The following is a 21,340-nucleotide window of genomic DNA, read 5'->3' on the forward strand; positions in this document are numbered from 1 at the left end:
AATTGTAAAAACTGAAACCTAAGTAAGATGAAATATCTCAAATAAGGGTGATATTTGCTTATTTTCTGTCTGACAAGATAATTCTTCTCACTAAGCAGATTTTATATTAAGAGTGTTTTACTTGTTTTAAGGGTTTTGGTCCTAAATGATCTCAGTAAGATATTACAGCTTGTTGCTGAGATTTGATGACCTATATTGAGTAAAACATGCTTGAAACTAGAATATCAACTGTTGCAAAGCTGTGTCATCAACACTCACAAGTATAAAACTACTTTTTTAAAGTAATCATTTCTTATTTCAAGCATGAAAAAACAAAAATCATGATTTTGACACAATTGTGTCTCATAATTAAAACAGATGACAGCCAAATGGACTTTGCTGTTTTATTTTCAATGAAATAATAGAAAACACGTACTCATATAGTAGTACAGTTGGCACAGTACAGTAAACTGACAGTTAATATTTAAACATTTAACATTTCTAACAATTTTGAACAGAAATAGTTCATGCACATTCAGATAAATTATTCAAAATTACAATAAAGAAAAATTTGTCCGGGGGCCGGGCTGTATATATGCGCACTAATTGACTGAAAGAGCACGCACTTGGCGCGATGATGTCATGTTATCCATGGAAAAATGCATTTTTAGACCATATGATTTGCCTGAGCGGCTAGGAGACCCCGAGAGTAACAAGCGGTTGCTTTGTTGCCTTTCCATTAAGAACAATAAATTAGTTTTTAGTATAAGTTTGCTGGTTTCAAGAAATGTAATGCCGAGCGCATATCATTATGTCAAGATAATGGCACTAGCATTTACTTAACTTAAGAATATTTTTCAACATATTGAGCAAAAAGGTCTCTTTTTTTTTCTACCAAGAAAAGTGCACTTGTTATTAGTGAGAATATACTTATTTTAAGGTATTTTTGGGTTCATTGAGGTTGGCTAATTTTACTTGTTTTTGAAAGTCTTGACAAGCCGAATTTTCTTGTTCTATTGGCAGATAATTTTGCTTAGTTCAAATAAAATACCCCTCATTTTATTTATTTATTTTTTTCTTGTTTTTGAACACTGACTTTTTGCAGTGTAGAAAAGTACAGAAAAGTATCTAAATAATTTTGGTATCGGGTAGAGATGTCCGATAATTCCGATAAATGCGTTAAAATGTAATATCGGAAATTATCGGTATCGTTTTTTTTATTATCAGTATCGGGTTTTTTTTAATTTTTTTTTATTTTTTTAAAAATTAAATCCACATAAAAAACACAAGATACACTTACAATTAGTGCACCAACCCAAAAAACCTCCCTCCCCCATTTACACTCATTCACACAAAAGGGTTGTTTCTTTCTGTTATTAATATTCTGGTTCCTACATTATATATCAATATATATCAATACAGTCTGCAAGGGATACAGTCCGTAAGCACACATGATTGTGCGTGCTGCTGGTCCACTAATAGTACTAACCTTTAACAGTTAATTTTACACATTTTCATTAATTACTAGCTTCTATGTAACTGTTTTTATATTGTTGTACTTTCTTTTTTATTCAAGAAAATATTTTTAATTTATTTATCTTATTTTATTTGATTCAGTTTTTTAAAAAGTACCTTATCTTCACCATACCTGGTTGTCCAAATTAGGCATAATAATGTGTTAATTCCACGACTGTATATATCGGTTGATATCGGTATCGGTTGATATGGGTATCGGTAATTAAAGAGTTGGACAATATCGGCATATCGGATATCGGCAAAAAGCCATTATTGGACATCCCTAATAATGTGTTAATTCCACGACTGTATATATCGGTTGATATCGGTATCGGTTGATATCGGTATCGGTAATTAAAGAGTTGGACAATATCGGCATATCGGATATCGGCAAAAAGCCATTATCGGACATCCCTAATAATGTGTTAATTCCACGACTGTATATATCGGTTGATATCGGTATCGGTTGATATCGGTATCGGTAATTAAAGAGTTGGACAATATCGGCATATCGGATATCGGCAAAAAGCCATTATCGGACATCCCTAATAATGTGTTAATTCCACGACTGTATATATCGGTTGATATCGGTATCGGTTGATATCGGTATCGGTAATTAAAGAGTTGGACAATATCGGCATATCGGATATCGGCAAAAAGCCATTATCGGACATCCCTAATAATGTGTTAATTCCACGACTGTATATATCGGTTGATATCGGTATCGGTTGATATCGGTATCGGTAATTAAAGAGTTGGACAATATCGGCATATCGGATATCGGCAAAAAGCCATTATCGGACATCCCTAATAATGTGTTAATTCCACGACTGTATATATCGGTTGATATCGGTATCGGTTGATATCGGTATCGGTAATTAAAGAGTTGGACAATATCGGCATATCGGATATCTGCAAAAAGCCATTATCGGACATCCCTAGTATCGGGACAACACTACGCTGAATTATTAATCATTAATCTGGTTTTAATTGAACCCCCTTTCACGTCATTATTACGTTCACCTACCTACTAACGATGTCGTTCCTCACAGAAGATTCCAAACATCCAGACCAAGGAACCGTGTGCCTCAAGTGTGAAGATCATTTCTACCAGTAAGCTTACCAAACGATTCACACACTTTTCCTGTGGCTTCACTTTGCTGTGTCTCATCCAGGCTCGGTTCTGACTGCTACCAGTCCTGCCCAGACCGCACGTACGGCCTTGCTGAGACCATGAAGTGTTCTCCCTGTGAAGACGAGCGCTGTGCCGTCTGTGACGCAGCTCAGTGCTACTGGTGTCTGGACGGAGCCTACCTTTTTGGTACTGTGGAAGGATGCAGATATGTTTAAGAGTTCTTTCTTTTTACACAGCCATGTTTAGAGCAGCTAGTACTTTTCCTTTGTGTATTCTACCAGTCTCTCTTTGTCTTCAGATTGTCTGTTTAGTGTTTTAAAGGCCTACTGAAAGCCACTACTACCGACCACGCAGTCTGATAGTTTATATATCAATGATGAAATCTTAACATTGCAACACATGCCAATACGGCCGGGTTAACTTATAAAGTGACATTTAAAATTTCCCGGGAAATATCCGGCTGAAACGTCGCGGTATGATGACGTATGCGCGTGACGAAGTCAGTTTAACGGAAGTTATGGTACCCCGTAGAATCCTATACAAAAAGCTCTGTTTTCATTTCATAATTCCACAGTATTCTGGACATCTTTTGCAATTTGTTTAATGAACAATGAAGGCTGCAAAGAAGACAGTTGTAGGTGGGATCGGTGTATTAACAGCGGACTACAGCTACACAACCAGGAGGACTTTGTTGGAGAGCAGACGCGCTAGCCGCCGACCTCACCTTGACTTCCTACGTCTCCGGGCCGCCAAACGCATCGGGTGAAGTCCTTCGTCCTTCCGCCGATCGCTGGAACGCAGGTGAGCACGGGTGTTGATGAGCAGATGAGGGCTGGCTGGCGTAGGTGGAGCGCTAATGTTTTTAGCATAGCTCTGTGCGGTCCGGTTGCTAAGTTGCTAAGTTAGCTTCAATGGCGTCGTTAGCACAGCATTGTTAACCTTCGCCAGCCTGGAAAGCATTAACCGTGTATTTACATGTCCACGGTTTAATAGTATTGTTGATTTTCTATCTATCCTTCCAGTCAGGGGTTTATTTTTTTTGTTTCTATATGCAGTTAAAGCACGATGCTATCACGTTAGCTCGTAGCTAAAGCGTTTCGCCGATGTATTGTCGTGGAGATAAAAGTCACTGTGAATGTCCATTTCGCGTTCTCGACTCTCATTTTCAAGAGGATATAGTATCCGAGGTGGTTTAAAATACAAATCCGTGATCCACAATAGAAAAAGGAGAGAGTGTGGAATCCAATGAGTCAGCTTGTACCTAAGTTGCGGTCAGAGCGAAAAAAAAAAATGTATTTCACTGCATTCTAGTCCGTCACTCTAACGTTCCTAATCCACGAATCTTTCATCCTCGCTCAAATTAATGGGGTAATGGTCCGAATAGCTCTAGCTGCGTTGAAAACAATAGGAAAATATGAGGGAGTGAACAACTGACAACGTCACGCTACTTCCGGAACAGGCAAGGTTTTTTTTATCAGAGACCAAAAGTTGCGAACTTTATCGACGTTGTTCTCTACTAAATCCTTTCAGCAAAAATATGGCAATATCGCAAAATGATCAAGTATGACACATAGAATGGATCTGCTATTCCCGTTTAAATTTTAAAAAATCATTTCAGTAAGCCTTTAAACCATCAGGAATGTGAAATACAACACCCACTGGTTTCTTATCAGTGGTGCGAGGGGGAGATGGGGGTTTTCTTTGTGTGAGAAGAAGTTGGTTTTTCCCTTGGAATGCCAGATCAACTTGAGCAGCACTCCTAAAGCTTTAGTAAAACTTGAAAATATTCCAATTCTGTCTTGATGGTCCTTCTTACTCAGCATATTAAAGATTAAAGATTAAAGTACCAATGATTGTCACACACACACTAGATGTGGTGAAATTTGTCCTCTGCATTTGTCCCATCCCCTTGGGGAGCAGTGGGCAGCAGCGGCGCCGCGCCCGGGAATCATTTTGGTGATTTAACCCCCAACTCCAACCCTATGTTGTATGTCATTGAAAGAACTTGGGATTCACCAGTAACTTAGATTCCCTGGGAGGACCACTCATTTTTCAAACAAGTGATTACTGGCGAGGGCAGCGAGACTAAGTTGTGTCTTGGGTGTGTCCAGATGGGATGTGTGTGGACCGCTGCGAGGAGGGCTTCTTTGTGGACGTGGAGGGCCGGGAGTGCGAGGAGTGTCACCGTGCGTGTAAGACCTGCGGCGGTCCCAGATTCGACGACTGTGACTCGTGCGAGGACGAGATGACTCTGAGGGACGGAGAATGTGTGACGAGAGCTCAGCGAGGGTCATGTGCTGATCGACACTTCTGGAACAGTAGGACACGTCGTTGTTGTTGTTGTTGTAGTTTCAGATTGTACCCTTTGTTCAATTTGTGAACTTTGTGTTGTTTGTGTTGTTGCTGCAGAGCAGGGAGACTGTGAGCTGTGTCATTCTTCTTGTAAGACATGCTTCTCTGCACGCAAAGACGACTGCCTCACCTGTCACCCAGGTGTGTGTGTGTGTGTGTGTGTGTGTGTGTGTGTGTGTGTGTGTGTGTGTGTGTCCTTGTATTTCTACCCTTCTTGAGACATCAACAAGGAAAAGTAGCTTCCAATACGAGGACCGGTGAACAAGTTAGGACCGAAATCATGGTCCCAATACGGAAAACCATTGCATCTAATAGAGAGACCAAATACTAGAGTCCGTGAACATTGCTCCAAAGTCAGGATTTTTTTTTGTTGATTTAATGTGCTTACAAAAGTAAGCATTGACAGGTGCAAAGGCAGCAATATATGATAAAACAAGACGGCGGGTAAAGAAGGACTTCCCTATTCATCCCCCAAAAAAACCCGCCAGGTGAACAGCTGATTTTGCGACTTCCGGTGCTAACTTAAGACAACCCGCGTCCCATATGTGACTATAGGATGAACAAATACACTACGGTACTAAGACTATAGTGGCCATTAACAGTTAGCTTCTACAGCTGGGTTGCCCAAAGTGCGGCACAGGGGCCATCTGTGGTCAGTGGCTCGTTTGTCATCGGCTTTAAGCACATTACAAAAAACAAAAAAATAGAGATCTCATTTGCACCCCCTGGTGGTGAAATCTATCAAAATTAGGGTGGTCCCAAAAAGGTTTTTTAAATTGACTGTGTGTCGGTTTTAAAAGTGCTCCCCCTCTGGTCAACATATGAAATAACAAGTGTGTGTCAAAATTTGAAGTGCTCCCCCTCTGGCCAACATATGTAATAAGAAGTGTGTGTAAGAAATTGAAATGCACCCCCTTTGGTCAAAATTAATTAAAAAAATAAAAATAAAATAAATATGTATATGTATATAGAGACATACTGTAATAACTTGAAGTAAATAATGAAGATTGAAAACCAATTACAAACAAAAAATTCCCCCCCCAAAAATGTACTAAAAGCTTACCTTTTTAATATTTACATAGTATGTATATATTATTAATGTTGTAAATACAAATCTTTATATATCTAGAAAGGGTGGTCGTATAGAGGTAGGCATTTTTTGGAGGTCTCAAGAAGGTAACAAATACAAGAATGTGCGTGTGTGTGTGTGCGTGTGGGTGTGTGTGTGTGTGTGTGTGTGTGTGTGTGTGTGTGTGTGTGTGTGTGTGTGTGTGTGTGTGTGTGTGTGTAATATATAACCATAATAATTATATTTTATTCTAATCATTTTTACATTATAATAATCCACTATCATGTATACGTTTTACATGCTTGATTAAAAAAAACATTGTATATAATAAATGTATGATAGTCGTAGTAGTACTGGTAATATAATAATTGGATATAATAAAATATATTGTATATTTCTATGTACATAATTATAATGAAATAATAATTATTTGATAAGACTGATTTTTATGTAAAGAACGACAACTGCATCATGGACGTCACATTTGATCTGCTTTTACATAAATAAAATATACATATTGTTTAAAAAACAAACATTTAAGCTTTTATTCAATTATTTTGAATTCTATGCAATTATTTATCAAATGTATTAATTAATCTTTCCATTCTCTTTCCTAATGTAAAGATTGAGTGTATATCATCCATTGTTACATGTACTGTACGTACAATGGAACAAACTCATTGAAAAATTTAATAAACAGTAAGTTTTAAAGATATGAATTCTATTTACTTTTATATAAATTGTTATGAAATCATGTATATAATAGTTTAATTTAAAAAAAAAAAGCATTTTGAGGATTGGAAAATGGGGGAAAAAAGACAATCGAAATATGATAATATTATGATAATATTATAGTAGTAAAATTAATAATATAAAATATAATAGAATCAACATTTCTTAAATTCTAATTATACCTATGTGATTATGTAATCGTTTAATAAATTATTTTAAAAAAATCATGTGTGTAACAGTTTAATAATAAAACAAGCATTTTGAGGATTAGAAAATAAAAAAATATAATCAGAATAGAATAAAACATGTATTTAATGTATTCTAATATATATGCAGTATATTGGTTAGATCATTCATATAATGTATTCATATATTGAGAGTGACATAAGCAACAAGTAAAAAGCATAAATAGATCATTTGCGTGTACACAAGTGTGTGTACTTGTAGTATTATTTAATTGATTATTAATTATTATTAATTATTTATTTAATTAGTATTGTCTATTACCATTGTTGTTGTATTCATGGGCGGCTTTGGCGGGCGGTTGAGCGTGCGTACAGCCATGTCTTTTATTCTTATCTTTGTTGTAGGAAATTTCTTGACAGCTCGTCAGACGTGCACGTCTCACTGTCCTGCGTCCACCTTTGTCAACCACACGTCCAGTCGCTGTGACGCCTGCATGGATGGCTGTGTCTCATGTCAGGACGCCAAAGCGTGCCAGCGATGCCAAGCTGGACACTTCCTGCAGGACGGAATGTGTGTGCTGGAGTGCCTCAGGTAGTCCTGACCTTTTAATGTATATATATATATATATATATTAGAGATGTCCGATAATATCGGTCTGCCGATATTATCGGCCGATAAATGCTTTAAAATGTAATATCGGAAATTATCGGTATCGGTTTCAAAAAGTAAAATGTATGACTTTTTAAAACGCGGCTGTGTACACGGACGTAGGGAGAAGTACAGAGCGCCAATAAACCTTAAAGGCACTGCCTTTGCGCACCGGCCCAGTCACATAATAGCTACGGCTTTTCACACATACAAGTGAATGCAAGGCATACTTGGTCAACAGCCATACAGGTCACACTGAGGGTGGCCGTATAAACAACTTTAACACTGTTACAAATATGCGCCACACTGTGAACCCACACCAAACAAGAATGACACACATTTTGTCATGATCCGTGGTTCGGATCATGTTTTTGTTATTTTCTGTTAGTTTTGGACTCTTTTAGTTCCTGTTCGACGCCTCTGAGTTTGGTTTGGTTGCCATGGCAGCTTATTGTTTTCACCTGCCTCTGGTGTTCGGGACGCTCACCTGTGTCCTATTTAAGCCCGCTTTTGTCAGTCAGTCGGCCTGGCGCCATTGTTCGCTTCATGTCTGGTTTCATGCTAAGTGTGCTTCACGCTATTGTCACGTGAGATTTGTTTGTTCATGCCATACCTAGTAAGTTTTCTCGTTCTTGATTCCAGTGCTAAGTTTTGTTTCGAGTGCGATTGGCACCTTGTTCCGTCGGTTGGTTTTTCTGTTTTTGTACCTCTGAGTGTTTTTTGGAGAATTAAATGATGTTCCTACCTGCAAGTCCTGTCCGGAGTGATCCCTTTGCATCCCGGGGGAACAAACCTCGCAGCAAGCTGCGACCCCCCCCCGTCGTGACACATTTCGGGAAAACATCCGCACCGTAACACAACATAAACACAACAGAACAAATACCCAGAACCCCTTGCAGCACTAACTCTTCCGGGACGCTACAATATACACCCCCGCTACTCCCTACTCCCCCCACCTCAACCTCCTCGTGCTTTCTCAGGGAGAGCATGTCCCAAATTCCAAGCTGCTGTTTTGAGGCATGTTCAAAAAAAATAATGCACTTTGTGACTTCAATAATAAATATGGCAGTGCCGTGTTGGCATTTTTTTCCCATAACTTGAGTTGATTTATTTTGGAAAACCTTGTTACATTGTTTAATGCATCCAGCGGGGCATCACAACAAAATTAGGCATAATAATGTGTTAATTCCACGACTGTATACATCAATATCGGTTGATATTGGAATCGGTAATTAAGACTAGGACAATATCGGAATATGGGATATCTGCAAAAAAGCCATATCGGACATCTCTAATATATATAGAACTACTCACCCCCAAATCCTCCACACGACACCTCCGCTCCGGACAGGCTAACCTCCTCCAACCTCCGAGGACAAAGCTACGAACAATGAGAGACCGGGCTTTCTGCTCCGCCGCTCCCAGTCTGTGGAACCCTCTCCCTGACCACCTGAGGGCACCACAGACTGTGGATGCTTTTAAAAAAGGCTTAAAAACCCTTCTTTTTAAAAAAGCCTCTTTTTTTTTTTTTAGATATAAGCATTCTAGTTTTAGCTATTTGGCTGTTCTAGTTTTTATTTGTATTTATTTTGTATTATATTTTTATTTTCTTTTTTTTTTAATACTTTGTAGCACTTTGAGGTTGTTTACTCAATGTAAAGTGCTTTTTACAAATAAAATGTATTATTATTATTATATACATATATATATATATATATGCTGGATGTGTGTATATTTTTAACAAGTGTGTTTGTTTTCTTATAGAGGTTTTCCTGAGGGCGGCGTGTGCCACCCGTGTGCGCCGCAGTGCACTTCCTGTCAGGGTAACGCCTCCTTTTGTCTGAGCTGTGAAGACGGACTCTTTCTTTTGAAGCGCTCGTGCAGACTTCATTGTCCTGCGGGCTACTACACACAAGACACACAATGTCTCCAATGTCCTCCTGACTGTACGCGGTGCAACCAAGACGGCCTCTGTCAGAGTAAGTCCTCAGCCGCTAGGTGGCGCCTCCATCCTCCTTTTTTAAAAAAGCATCAGTTCTACCTTCTCAAGCTCTCAGTTAAAAAAACATGTTTGTATAACAACTTCTCACATTTCAATCAGAATGTGCAGATTTCTTCTTCCTGCATGACGACAAATGTGTGGGCGACTGCCCCGCCGGATACTACGCCACCGAGAAGCAGCGGGAGTGTTTGCGTTGCCATGCCAACTGCGCCTCCTGCGACGGTCCGGACGACGACGACTGCGACTACTGCCGTAACCCCAAAGCTGTGCGCTACAACGGCGAGTGTCTGCCCGAGTGTCCCAGCAGCACTTACTACGACCCCGCTGACGGCGAATGTCGAGGTAATAATGGATGATTGACAAACAAAAGTGAATAGAAATGTCGTACAAATATAATAAAACATGAAAACATTGTATTTACTTAAAGTTTAAAAGTTAAAAAATAAAATACCAACAACAGATTAAATGAAATAAATGAAGCATGTATAAATAAGTTACTTAAAAGTTTAGTTTCATTCAAAGACTAATAAATAAAATACAAATAAAATATATTAAAAACACAAAGTATAATAAAAATATTTATTGGTTTTAGTTGAAGTTTGTTTGAGTTTTTAATGGATTAATTAACTTTTAAAACAAAAATAAAAACTCAAAATGGAACAAAACATATCTTTTTTTTTTAACATTATATTACAGATTAAATGAAATAAATGAAGTATGTATAAATAAGTTACTTAAAAGTTTAGTTTAATTCAAAGACCAATAAATAAAATATATTAAAAACACAAATAAAGTGTAATGAAATATTCATTGGTTTTAGTTGAAGTTTGTTTGAGTTTTTAATGGATTAATTAACTTTAAAAACAAAAATAATAACTCAAAATGGAACAAAACATATATTTTTTTTAAACATTATATTACATATTAAATGAAATAAAGGAACTACATAAAAATAAGTTACTTAAAAGTTTAGTTTCATTCAAAGACTACTAAATAAAATACAAATAAAGTATATTAAAAACACAAAGTGTAATGAAATATTTATTGGTTTTAGTTGAAGTTTGTTTGAGTTTTTAATGGATTAATTAAATTTAAAAACAAAAATAAAAACTCAAAATGGAACAAAACATATCTTTTTTTTAACATTATATTACAGATTAAATGAAATAAATGAAGTATATATAAATAAGTTACTTAAAAGTTTAGTTTAATTCAAAGACTAATAAATAAAATACAAATAAAATATATTAAAAACACAAATAAAGTGTAATGAAATATTTATTGGTTTTAGTTAAAGTTTGTTTGAGTTTTTAATGGATTAATTAAATTTAAAAACAAAAATAAAAACTCAAAATGGAACAAAACATATCTTTTTTTTAACATTATATTACAGATTAAATGAAATAAATGAAGTATATATAAATAAGTTACTTAAAAGTTTAGTTTAATTCAAAGACTAATAAATAAAATACAAATAAAATATATTAAAAACACAAAGTGTAATAAAATATTTATTGGTTTTAGTTGAAGTTTGTTTCAGTTTTTAATGGATTAATTAAATTTAAAAACAAAAATAAAAACTCAAAATGGAACAAAACATATCTTTTTTTTTAACAGTATATTACAGATTAAATGAAATAAATGAAGTATGTATGAATAAATTACTTAAAAGTTTAGTTTCATTCAAAGACGAATAAATAAAGTATATTAAAAACACAAATAAAGTGTAATGAAATATTTATTGGTTTTAGTTGAAGTTTGTTTGAGTTTTTAATGGATTAATTAACTTTAAAAACAAAAATAAAAACTCAAAATGGAACAAAACATATCTTTTCTAACATTATATTACAGATTAAATAAAATAAATGAAGTATATATAAATACGTTACTTAAAAGTTTAGTTTCACTCAAAGACTAATAAATAAAATACAAATAAAATATATTAAAAACACAAAGTATAATAAAATATTTATTGGTTTTAGTTGAAGTTTGTTTGAGTTTTTAATGGATTAATTAACTTTTAAAACAAAAATAAAAACTCAAAATGGAACAAAACATATCTTTTTTTTTTTAACATTATATTACAGATTAAATGAAATAAATGAAGTATGTATAAATAAGTTACTTAAAAGTTTAGTTTAATTCAAAGACCAATAAATAAAATATATTAAAAACACAAATAAAGTGTAATGAAATATTCATTGGTTTTAGTTGAAGTTTGTTTGAGTTTTTAATGGATTAATTAACTTTAAAAACAAAAATAATAACTCAAAATGGAACAAAACATATCTTTTTTTTAAACATTATATTACATATTAAATGAAATAAATGAACTACATAAAAATAAGTTACTTAAAAGTTTAGTTTCATTCAAAGACTACTAAATAAAATACAAATAAAGTATATTAAAAACACAAATAAAGTGTAATAAAATATTTATTGGTTTTAGTTGAAGTTTGTTTGAGTTTTTAATGGATTAATTAACTTTAAAAACAAAAAAAAACCTCAAAATGGAACAAAACATATCTTTTTTTTAACATTATATTACAGATTAAATTAAATAAATGAAGTATATATAAATAAGTTACTTAAAAGTTTAGTTTAATTCAAAGACTAATAAATAAAATACAAATAAAATATATTAAAAACACAAAGTGTAATAAAATATTTATTGGTTTTAGTTGAAGTTTGTTTGAGTTTTTAATGGATTAATTAACTTTAAAAATAAAACATCTAAATGGAACAAAGCATATCTTTTTTTTAACATTATATTATAGATTAAATGAAATAAATGAAGTATATATAAATAAGTTACTTAAAAGTTTAGTTTCATTGAAAGAGTAAATAAATAAAATACAAATAAAATATATTAAAAACACAAAGTGTAATAAAATATTTATTGGTTTTATTTGAAGTTTGCCTGTAACTCCCAGTAGGAATGTCGTAGAGACATGAAACAAAAACCTCTATGTAGGTCTCACTTAAACCTATATTTCATACACTGACAACCCCCAGCAAAAATCAACAGGAAGTTTGCAATTCCCCCTTCAAAACAAAAGTTGTGTAAAAACAGTCGCCTTTCTTCAAACATTATCTCCTCTGAGCGCGTTTGTCGTGTTGGCTTCAAATTAGCACAGGAGAGAGATTGAACCCTTCTGATTAAAACTTGATGAAAGAGTTTTAATTACTGCTCTGGTTTGGATTTTATGAGCCTTCAAAGTCGGTCCCGTCCATAGCTGCTTGCAGCTTTAATTATTATTATTATTACATTAGAACAATTCAAATGAATACACATTTATACACATCATGTTGACTTTCATCCAGGTACCTTGGGGAAAAAAAGGCGTTTAAAAAATATATTTAATATCCATGTTATTGTGTTCTGCCTGATCCAGATTGCGACCAGTCCTGTCTGACGTGTTCGGGCAACGAGCCGTCGTCGTGCCTGAGCTGCCAGTCCAACCGCCGTAAGGACGTCAACGGTCACTGCGTGTGGTACAGCCAGTGCTCACTGCGCACCTACATGGATTCCAGCGGGCAGTGCCAGCCGTGCCACCAGTCCTGCCACCGCTGCTCGGGTCCGGGCCAGGACGCTTGCCTCAGCTGCAACCCCCCGCACTTCCTGATGAGTGAGTGCATCGTGTGCACGTGCTGCCATCAATGTATTGACTTGTGTCCGTGTCAGATTCCACCTGCATGGTGCAGTGTCCGGTGGGTTACTATGGCGACGACAAGGACGAGGGTGTGTGCGAGCGCTGCCACTGGAGCTGCGCTTCGTGTGTGGGCCGCCACAGCGTGCAGTGTGCCGCCTGTAGACCGGACTACTTCCGGCAGGGAAGCAGCTGTGTGCAAACTTGCTCTGAGAGGTAAGAGGAGAGAGCGGACACACCAACCACATGACCTGCCCCTACCTGGATGCACCACCTTATGGAGCACAGAGCTTTATAAAAAAAACAATAAAATGATAATAATAATAAAAAATGCAGGCTTTGCTACACATCTTAAAATAAAGCTCTGAAAACTTTCCAGTCAGATAAAGATGTGGGAGTTATACTTTTACATAGAGATGTCCGATAATATCGGACTGCCGATATTATCGGACGATAAATGCTTTAAAATATAATATCAGAAATTATCGGTATCGGTTTCAAAATTATCGGTATTGGTTTCAAAAAGTAAAATGTATGACTTTTTTACACAGACGTAGGGAGAAGTACAGAGCGCCAATAAACCTTAAAGGCACTGCCTTTGCGTGCCGGCCCAGTCACATAATATCTACGGCTTTTCACACACACAAGTGAATGCAACGCATACTTGGTCAACAGCCATACAGGTCACACTGAGGATGGACGTATAAACAACTTTAACACTGTTACAAATATGCGCCACACTGTGAACCCACACCAAACAAGAACGACAAACACATTTCGGGAGAACATCCGCACCGTAACACAACATAAACACAACAGAACAAATACCCAGAATCCCTTGCAGCACTAACTCTTCCGGGACGCTACAATATACACCCCCCACTTCAACCCCGCCCACCTCAACCTCCTCATGTCCCAAATTCCAAGCTGCTGTTTTGAGGCATGTTAAAAAAAAGAATGCACTTTGTGACTTCAATAATAAATATGGCAGTGCCATGTTGGCATTTTTTTTCCCATAACTTGAGTTGATTTATTTTGGAAAACCTTGTTACATTGTTTAATGCATCCAGCGGGGCATCACAACAAAATTAGGCATAATAATGTGTTAATTCCACGACTGTATGTATCGTATCGGTTGATATCAGAATCGGTAATTAAGAGTTGGACAATATCGGATTATCGGACATCTCTATTGACAAACCATTGTTTTGCTAAAATAAATAAATAAACTAAAATAATAATATTTTTCTTAACTAAACTGCCAATAAAATTGAAGTGCAAATAAAAGCAAAGCTTCAACACTTTAGTCATACTTTTTGCGCTTAAGAAACTTCTTTGTGACTTTAGCTCCAGACTTCTTCTGTATGTTTGATATTGTCATTACTGCCACAAGTGGTGGAAAAGTGTATTACAAATGAGTACCGCTGCGGCCCATATGGACCACAGCTAAGAAACGCATATTTTTTGGCGGCCCAACAATGGGCCACGTGTCAGGTTCAAACACTGATGACATTTATTAAACAAGACAAGAGGCAAAGAATCAAACAGAGACAGAATTAAATTTGGACTCAATTTTGAGGAGAGACGCGGCCACTGTACTCTCTGTACAGTCTTGCACCACGCTCTGCCAAAAGATTGCACTCCTATTTCTTTATTTGACTTTCTCTCCCCACCTGACCACAGCTGCTTCCAGAGGGAAGTGGGTCGTAAACAGCGTTGCCTTTGGTTACCGAACAGTATATATGTGTGTGTGTGTGTGTGTGTGTGTGTGTGTGTGTGTGTGTGTGTGTGTGTGTGTGTGTGTGTGTGTGTGTGTGTGTATATATATATATATATATATATATATATATATATATATATATACATATATACACACATACAGTATATATATATATATATATATATATATATATATATATATATATATATATATATATATATATATATATATATATATATATATATATATATATATATATATATACATATATACACACATACAGTATATATATATATATATATATATATATATATATATATATATATATATATATATATATATATATATATATATATATATATATATATATATATATATATGTGTGTGTATATATGTATATATAGTGATATCGTATCAAAAGCGACTCAGATAATTGATAGATGATCTTCTTCATTTCACCATGTATCAATACTTTTTTTCCAATGTGTCAATTATGGTACAATTGCTGTATTGTGATACTTTTGATATTGTGGGGTGGGAAAATATCAAAGTGATACCAATCTGAAGCTTCTTAGATGATACCATCAAAACTGTGGGACAGCAGTGAAGTGATATCATATCAGTTTATTCTTGCAATCCTGTGGATGGAATTATCATTCGATTGCAGTATCAAGATACATTGTTGACGGAATATCCCAATGATTTTGTTTTTGGAGCTACTACGATATCGGCATGTCTCGTATCATTTGTTCCGTTCACATTTTTCCTTGTGGATAATGTGACAATCGATGATATCGTTCCTTCATTTTCCTCTTCCTCAATCTTGCCCATTTTTCTTTTCAGTTGTGCAATTATGTATGTAAAAATGCTGTATCATAACGCTTTTGATATCGTAAACAACATATCACACTATTACCCTGTCGAGACTTGCCCATCTACATCTTCAGTGGTACAAATATCAACATGTATCGCCTCTACTTCGCTTCTGCAATGTATTTATTGGTTATCCTACATTCCCTGTATTGTGATACTATCAGTATTAGTACATGACCTCTTATTACAGGGATATCATATACATAGTTGTTTTTCTTCAGCATTAGTAATAACAGGTATTATTGTACAGCTAATACCATTAAAATGTTCAATTGTGGTAAAAAAAAAGTGCTGTATCGCGATACTTTGATATCATGAACAATGTATTGCACTGATTTCAAAAGATATTCAACTGCATTTTCAGTAGCACCAGTTCAAAAGGCGAGGTCGTAGAACAGTTCAAAGAGAGTTCCATAAAATACTTCAAATAGAGTTCGTCTGGAAATTGGGCAGATCCTGCCATCTGTCCGCTTTGAAGTCACGGTGGAGTTTTAAGAGCCTCGAGACAACACAATGAGACATACACAGTTACACAAAAGTCATGCCATGGTGTAACGTTTCCTTCGCAGTCATTTTGGCAACACGAGCATCATGGCGTGCGAGCGCTGCGACCCCGCCTGCAGACAATGTCGAGGGCCCGCCGACAGAGACTGCCTGACCTGCCGGGACGGCTTCGTCTTCATGAAGCAAAGCGGTCGTTGCCTGAAGTCCTGCCCGCCAGGATACTACCCACACAGCTGGTCCAACACCTGCCTCAGGTGTCACCCCACCTGCAAGACCTGCACAGGTTGTTTGCTCTTCTTCTTCTTCTTCTTTAAAAACATTTCATCTCATGATTATGACTCTTTGGGAATTCCTGCAGTTTTTTTTTTTGCTGGAGTTTCCAACCTCAATGATGCTGCAGTGGGGAGTTAATAACCTTGACTAATCAACAGTCCTTATGACATGAGATGAATCTTAGTGATTTGTCTCAAGTAAATGATCTTGTCCTATCTACAGTGCATCATACTGTAAATCAGGGGTCACCAACGCGGTGCCCGCGGGCACCAGGTAGCCCGTAAGGACCAGATGAGGAGCCCGCTGGCCTGTTCTAAAAATAGCTCAAATAGCAGCACTTACCAGTGAGCTGCCTCTATTTTTTAAATTGTATTTATTTACTAGCAAGCTGGTCTCGCTTTGCTCGACATTTTTAATTCTAAGAGAGACAAAACTCAAATACAATTTGAAAATCCAAGAAAATATTTTAAAGACTTGGTCTTCACTTGTTTAGATAAATTCATTACTTTTTTTTACTTTGCTTCTTATAACTTTCAGAAAGAAAATTTTAGAGAAAAAATACAACCTTAAAAATGATTTTAGGATTTTTAAACACATATACCTTTTTTACCTTTTAAATTCCTTCCTCTTCTTTCCTGACAATTTAAATCAATGTTCAAGTACATTTTTTTATTTTATTGTAAAGAATAATAAATCAATTTAGATTTAATTCTTCATTTTAGCTTCTGTTTTTTCGACGAAGAATATTTGTGAAATATTTCTTCAAACTTTTTATGATTAAAATTCAAAACAATTATTCTGGCAAATCTAGAAAATCTGTAGAATCAAATGTAAATCTTATTTCAAAGTCTTTTGAATTTCTTTGAAAATTTTTGTTCTGGAAAATCTAGAAGAAATAATGATTTGTCTTTGTTAGAAATATAGCTTGGTCCAATTTGTTATATATTCTAACAAAGTGCAGATTGGATTTTAACCTATTTAAAACATGTCATCAAAATTCTAAAATTAATCTTAATCAGGAAAAATTACTAATGATGTTCCATAAATTCTTTTTTTAATTTTTTCAAAAAGATTCGAATTAGCTAGTTTTTCTTTTCTTTTTTTCGGTTGAATTTTGAATTTTAAAGAGTCGAAATTGAAGATAAACTATGTTTCAAAATTTAATTGTCATTTTTTTTTGTGTTTTCTCCTCTTTTAAACCGTTCAATTAAGTGTAGACATCATTAATTATTAATAGAAACATAGAGTCAAAGGTAAATTGAGCAAATTGGCTATTTCTGGCAATTAATTTAAGTGTGTATCAAACTGGTAGCCCTTCGCATTAATCAGTACCCAAGAAGTAGCTCTTGGTTTCAAAAAGGTTGGTGACCCCTGCTGTAAATACATATAAATAGATGGATATATATAGAATTGTACCCTCTTGCTTAGCAAAAAAGGAACAATTAAATATAATAATCTACAATAATCAATTTCAGAAATATGAGGATAATTTTAAAAATATTATACAAATATAATAAGTCAATTAAAATGTAAAAAAAACTAATCTAAAGTACTAAAATGCCGTGAAATGCAGTAAAAAGTCAAATTGAATTTAGTAGGAAATTGGAATGAAATATAATACAAAATGTAATTAAATGCAATTGAGCTGGAGTATGATGATGAAAGCTACTCTTACACTTGACACTTTTGTTATTAAACACATTAATAGTAATAAGATGCAGTAAAAAGTCAAATTGAATCTAGTAGGAAATTGGAATAAAATCTAATACATATTTGATTTAATGCAGTAAAAAGCAAAATAACATGTTATAAAAATTAAGTATTTAATAAGAATACATGTAATAGTAAAAACACCTAACAATAGTATGTATGATCATATAATATATAATTTATAAAAATGGAATCAAATGCATTATAACGTCGATAAAAATGTAATAAAAAAAAGGTAAACATTTATTCAAATGCAGTAAAAAGTCATTTAAAATGTCATCAAAATTTGACATAGACTAAAAACGGAATGAAATAAACTAAAGTACAGATTTAAAAAAAATAAAAATAAAAATATATATATATATATTGAAATGGAGTGCAGTAAAACTTAACATTTGAATTAAACTACATTTAATTGTACCCTCTTGCTTAGCAAAAAAGGAACAATTAAATATAATAACCTACAATAATCAGTTAATAAATATGAGGATCATTTTAAAAATATTATACAAATATAATAAAAAGTCAATTAAAATGTAAAAAAACAAATCTAAAGTACTAAAATGCAGTGAAATGCAGTAAAAAGTCCAATTGAATTTAGTAGGAATTTGGAATAAAATGTAATACAAAATGTAATTAAATGCAATAAAAGTCAAATAAAATGTCACAAAAATTAAATATTTACTACGAAAAAAAATTAAATATACTCCAAAATAAAAAATTAACAAAACTATGGTTTTAAATACAATATAATTGATCATAAAATATATAATTTATAAAAGAGTTATCAAATCCATTATAACGTCAATTAAACTTTCATAAAAATGTAATTTCAAAATGCTAAACATTCGATCGATTGCGGTTAAAAGTCAATTAAATGTCATTAAAATTTGACAAAATTGCATAAAAACTAAATGAAAACAATAAATAATAAAGGGAAAATGTCAATTTAAAAAAAATATAATGTATATTTAAATTAAGTGCAGGAAACGTGAAATGTAAATTAAACCACTAAAAATGGCATTACATGCCGTAAAAATCATATAAAAAATAAAGTATACTAAAAATGACATTAAATGCAGTAACAAGTCAAATTGAATTTAGTAAGAAATTGGAATAAAATATAATACAAAATGTAATTAAATGCAATAAAACTCAAACAAAATGTCACAAAAATGTAATATTTACTACCAAAAAAATTCAATTTATTCAAAAATAAAAAACTAACAAAACTATGGTTTTAAATAGAATATAATTTATCATAAAATACATAATTCATAAAAGATTGATCAAATCCATTATAACATCAATTAAACTGTCGTAAAAATGTAATTTCAAAATGCTTAACATTTGATCGATTGCAGTTAAAAGTCAATTAAATGTCACTTTATTTCTTATATGATTTTTATGGCATGTAATGCCATATTTAGTGGTTTGATTTAAATTTTACGTTTCACTGCACTTAATTTAAATATACATTATATTTGAAAAAAAATTAATGAAATGTTCCCTTTATTTTTTATTGTTTTTCATTTAGTTTTTTATGCAATTTTGTCAAATTTTAATGACATTTAATTGACTTTTAACTGTAATCGATCAAATGTTTAGCATTTTGAAATTACATTTTTATGACGGTTTAATTGACGTTATAATTTGACAAAATTGCATAAAAAACTAAATGAAAAACAATAACAAATAAAGGGAAAATGTCATAATTTTTTTTAAATATAATGTATATTTAAATTAAATGCAGTGAAACGTAAAATTTAAATTAAACCACTAAAAATGGCTTTACATTCCGTAAAAATCATATAAGAAATAAAGTATACTAAAAATAACATTAAATACAGTAAAATGTAAAAAAAATTATAATACTAAAAATGACAATAGAAACAATAATTATAAATAATTGTGTTAAAAATGAACAAAACTATGGTTTTAAATAGAAAATAATTGATCATAAAATATGTCATTAAACTGTCATAAAAATGTAATTTCAAAATGCTAAACATTCGATCGATTGCAGTTAAAAGTCAATTAAATGTCATTAAAATTGGACAAAATTGCATAAAAACTAAATGAAAAACAATAATAAATAAAGGGAAAATGTCATAATTTTTAAAAAAATATAATGCATATTTAAATTAAGTGCAGTGAAACGTAAAATTTAAATTAAACCACTAAAAATGGCATTACATGCCGTAAAAATCATATAAGAAATAAGGTATACTAAAAATGACATTAAATGCAGTAAAATGTAAAAAAAATTCTAATACTAAAAATGACAATGGAAACAATAATTATAAATAATTGGTTTTAAATAGAATATATGGTTTTAAATAGAATATAATTGATCATAAAAATATATATCTGACACAAGTCAGTAATTGATCATAAAATATATAATTAAACTGTCATAAGAATGTAATTTCCAAATGCTAAACATTCGATCGATTGCAGTTAAAAGTCAATTAAATGTCATTAAAATTTGACAAAATTGTATAAAAACTAAATGAAAAACAATATTAAATAAAGGGAAAATGTCATAATTTTTTTTAAATATAATGTATATTTAAATTAAGTGCAGTGAAACGTAACCTTTAAATTAAACCACTAAAAATGGCATTACATGCCGTAAAAATCAGATAAGAAATAAAGTATACTCAAAATGACATTAAATACAGTAAAATGTAAAAAAAAAATAAAAAAATTATAATACTAAAAATGACAATAGAAACAATAATTATAAATAATTGTGTTAAAAGTTGTGTCATGTCATGAATGACAAAAGATGATACAAAATAAACATAATATAAAATGAATACAATAACGGACTTACTTCCTAATCCCTTTTTATGTCCAGGTGATGGCGCTCTATCCTGCCAGTCCTGTTACCATGGCTACAGGCTGATAGGTTCAAGCATCTGTGAATCCCAGTGTCTGATTGGCTACTATGAAGGCTCCCAGGTCTTCACCTTCATTAACGTCACCT

General features: G+C 33.2%; 1 protein-coding gene across 1 annotated transcript in view; it reads left to right on the plus strand.

Annotated features, from left to right (window-relative positions):
* LOC133631811 (proprotein convertase subtilisin/kexin type 5-like) overlaps positions 1-21,340 on the plus strand; it is a 48,518-nt gene that overhangs the window by 23,064 nt on the left and 4,114 nt on the right. The window contains exons 6-16 of the mRNA XM_062023972.1: positions 2,547-2,607; positions 2,670-2,815; positions 4,741-4,947; positions 5,039-5,122; positions 7,373-7,559; positions 9,381-9,595; positions 9,718-9,960; positions 13,014-13,247; positions 13,304-13,484; positions 16,431-16,648; positions 21,212-21,315. Of these exons, the coding sequence (XP_061879956.1) occupies positions 2,547-2,607; positions 2,670-2,815; positions 4,741-4,947; positions 5,039-5,122; positions 7,373-7,559; positions 9,381-9,595; positions 9,718-9,960; positions 13,014-13,247; positions 13,304-13,484; positions 16,431-16,648; positions 21,212-21,315 (1,880 nt within the window). The remainder of the gene's footprint in view (positions 1-2,546; positions 2,608-2,669; positions 2,816-4,740; positions 4,948-5,038; positions 5,123-7,372; positions 7,560-9,380; positions 9,596-9,717; positions 9,961-13,013; positions 13,248-13,303; positions 13,485-16,430; positions 16,649-21,211; positions 21,316-21,340) is intronic.

Source organism: Entelurus aequoreus, linkage group LG17 (assembly GCF_033978785.1).
Source record: "Entelurus aequoreus isolate RoL-2023_Sb linkage group LG17, RoL_Eaeq_v1.1, whole genome shotgun sequence".
Taxonomy (NCBI): domain Eukaryota; kingdom Metazoa; phylum Chordata; class Actinopteri; order Syngnathiformes; family Syngnathidae; genus Entelurus; species Entelurus aequoreus.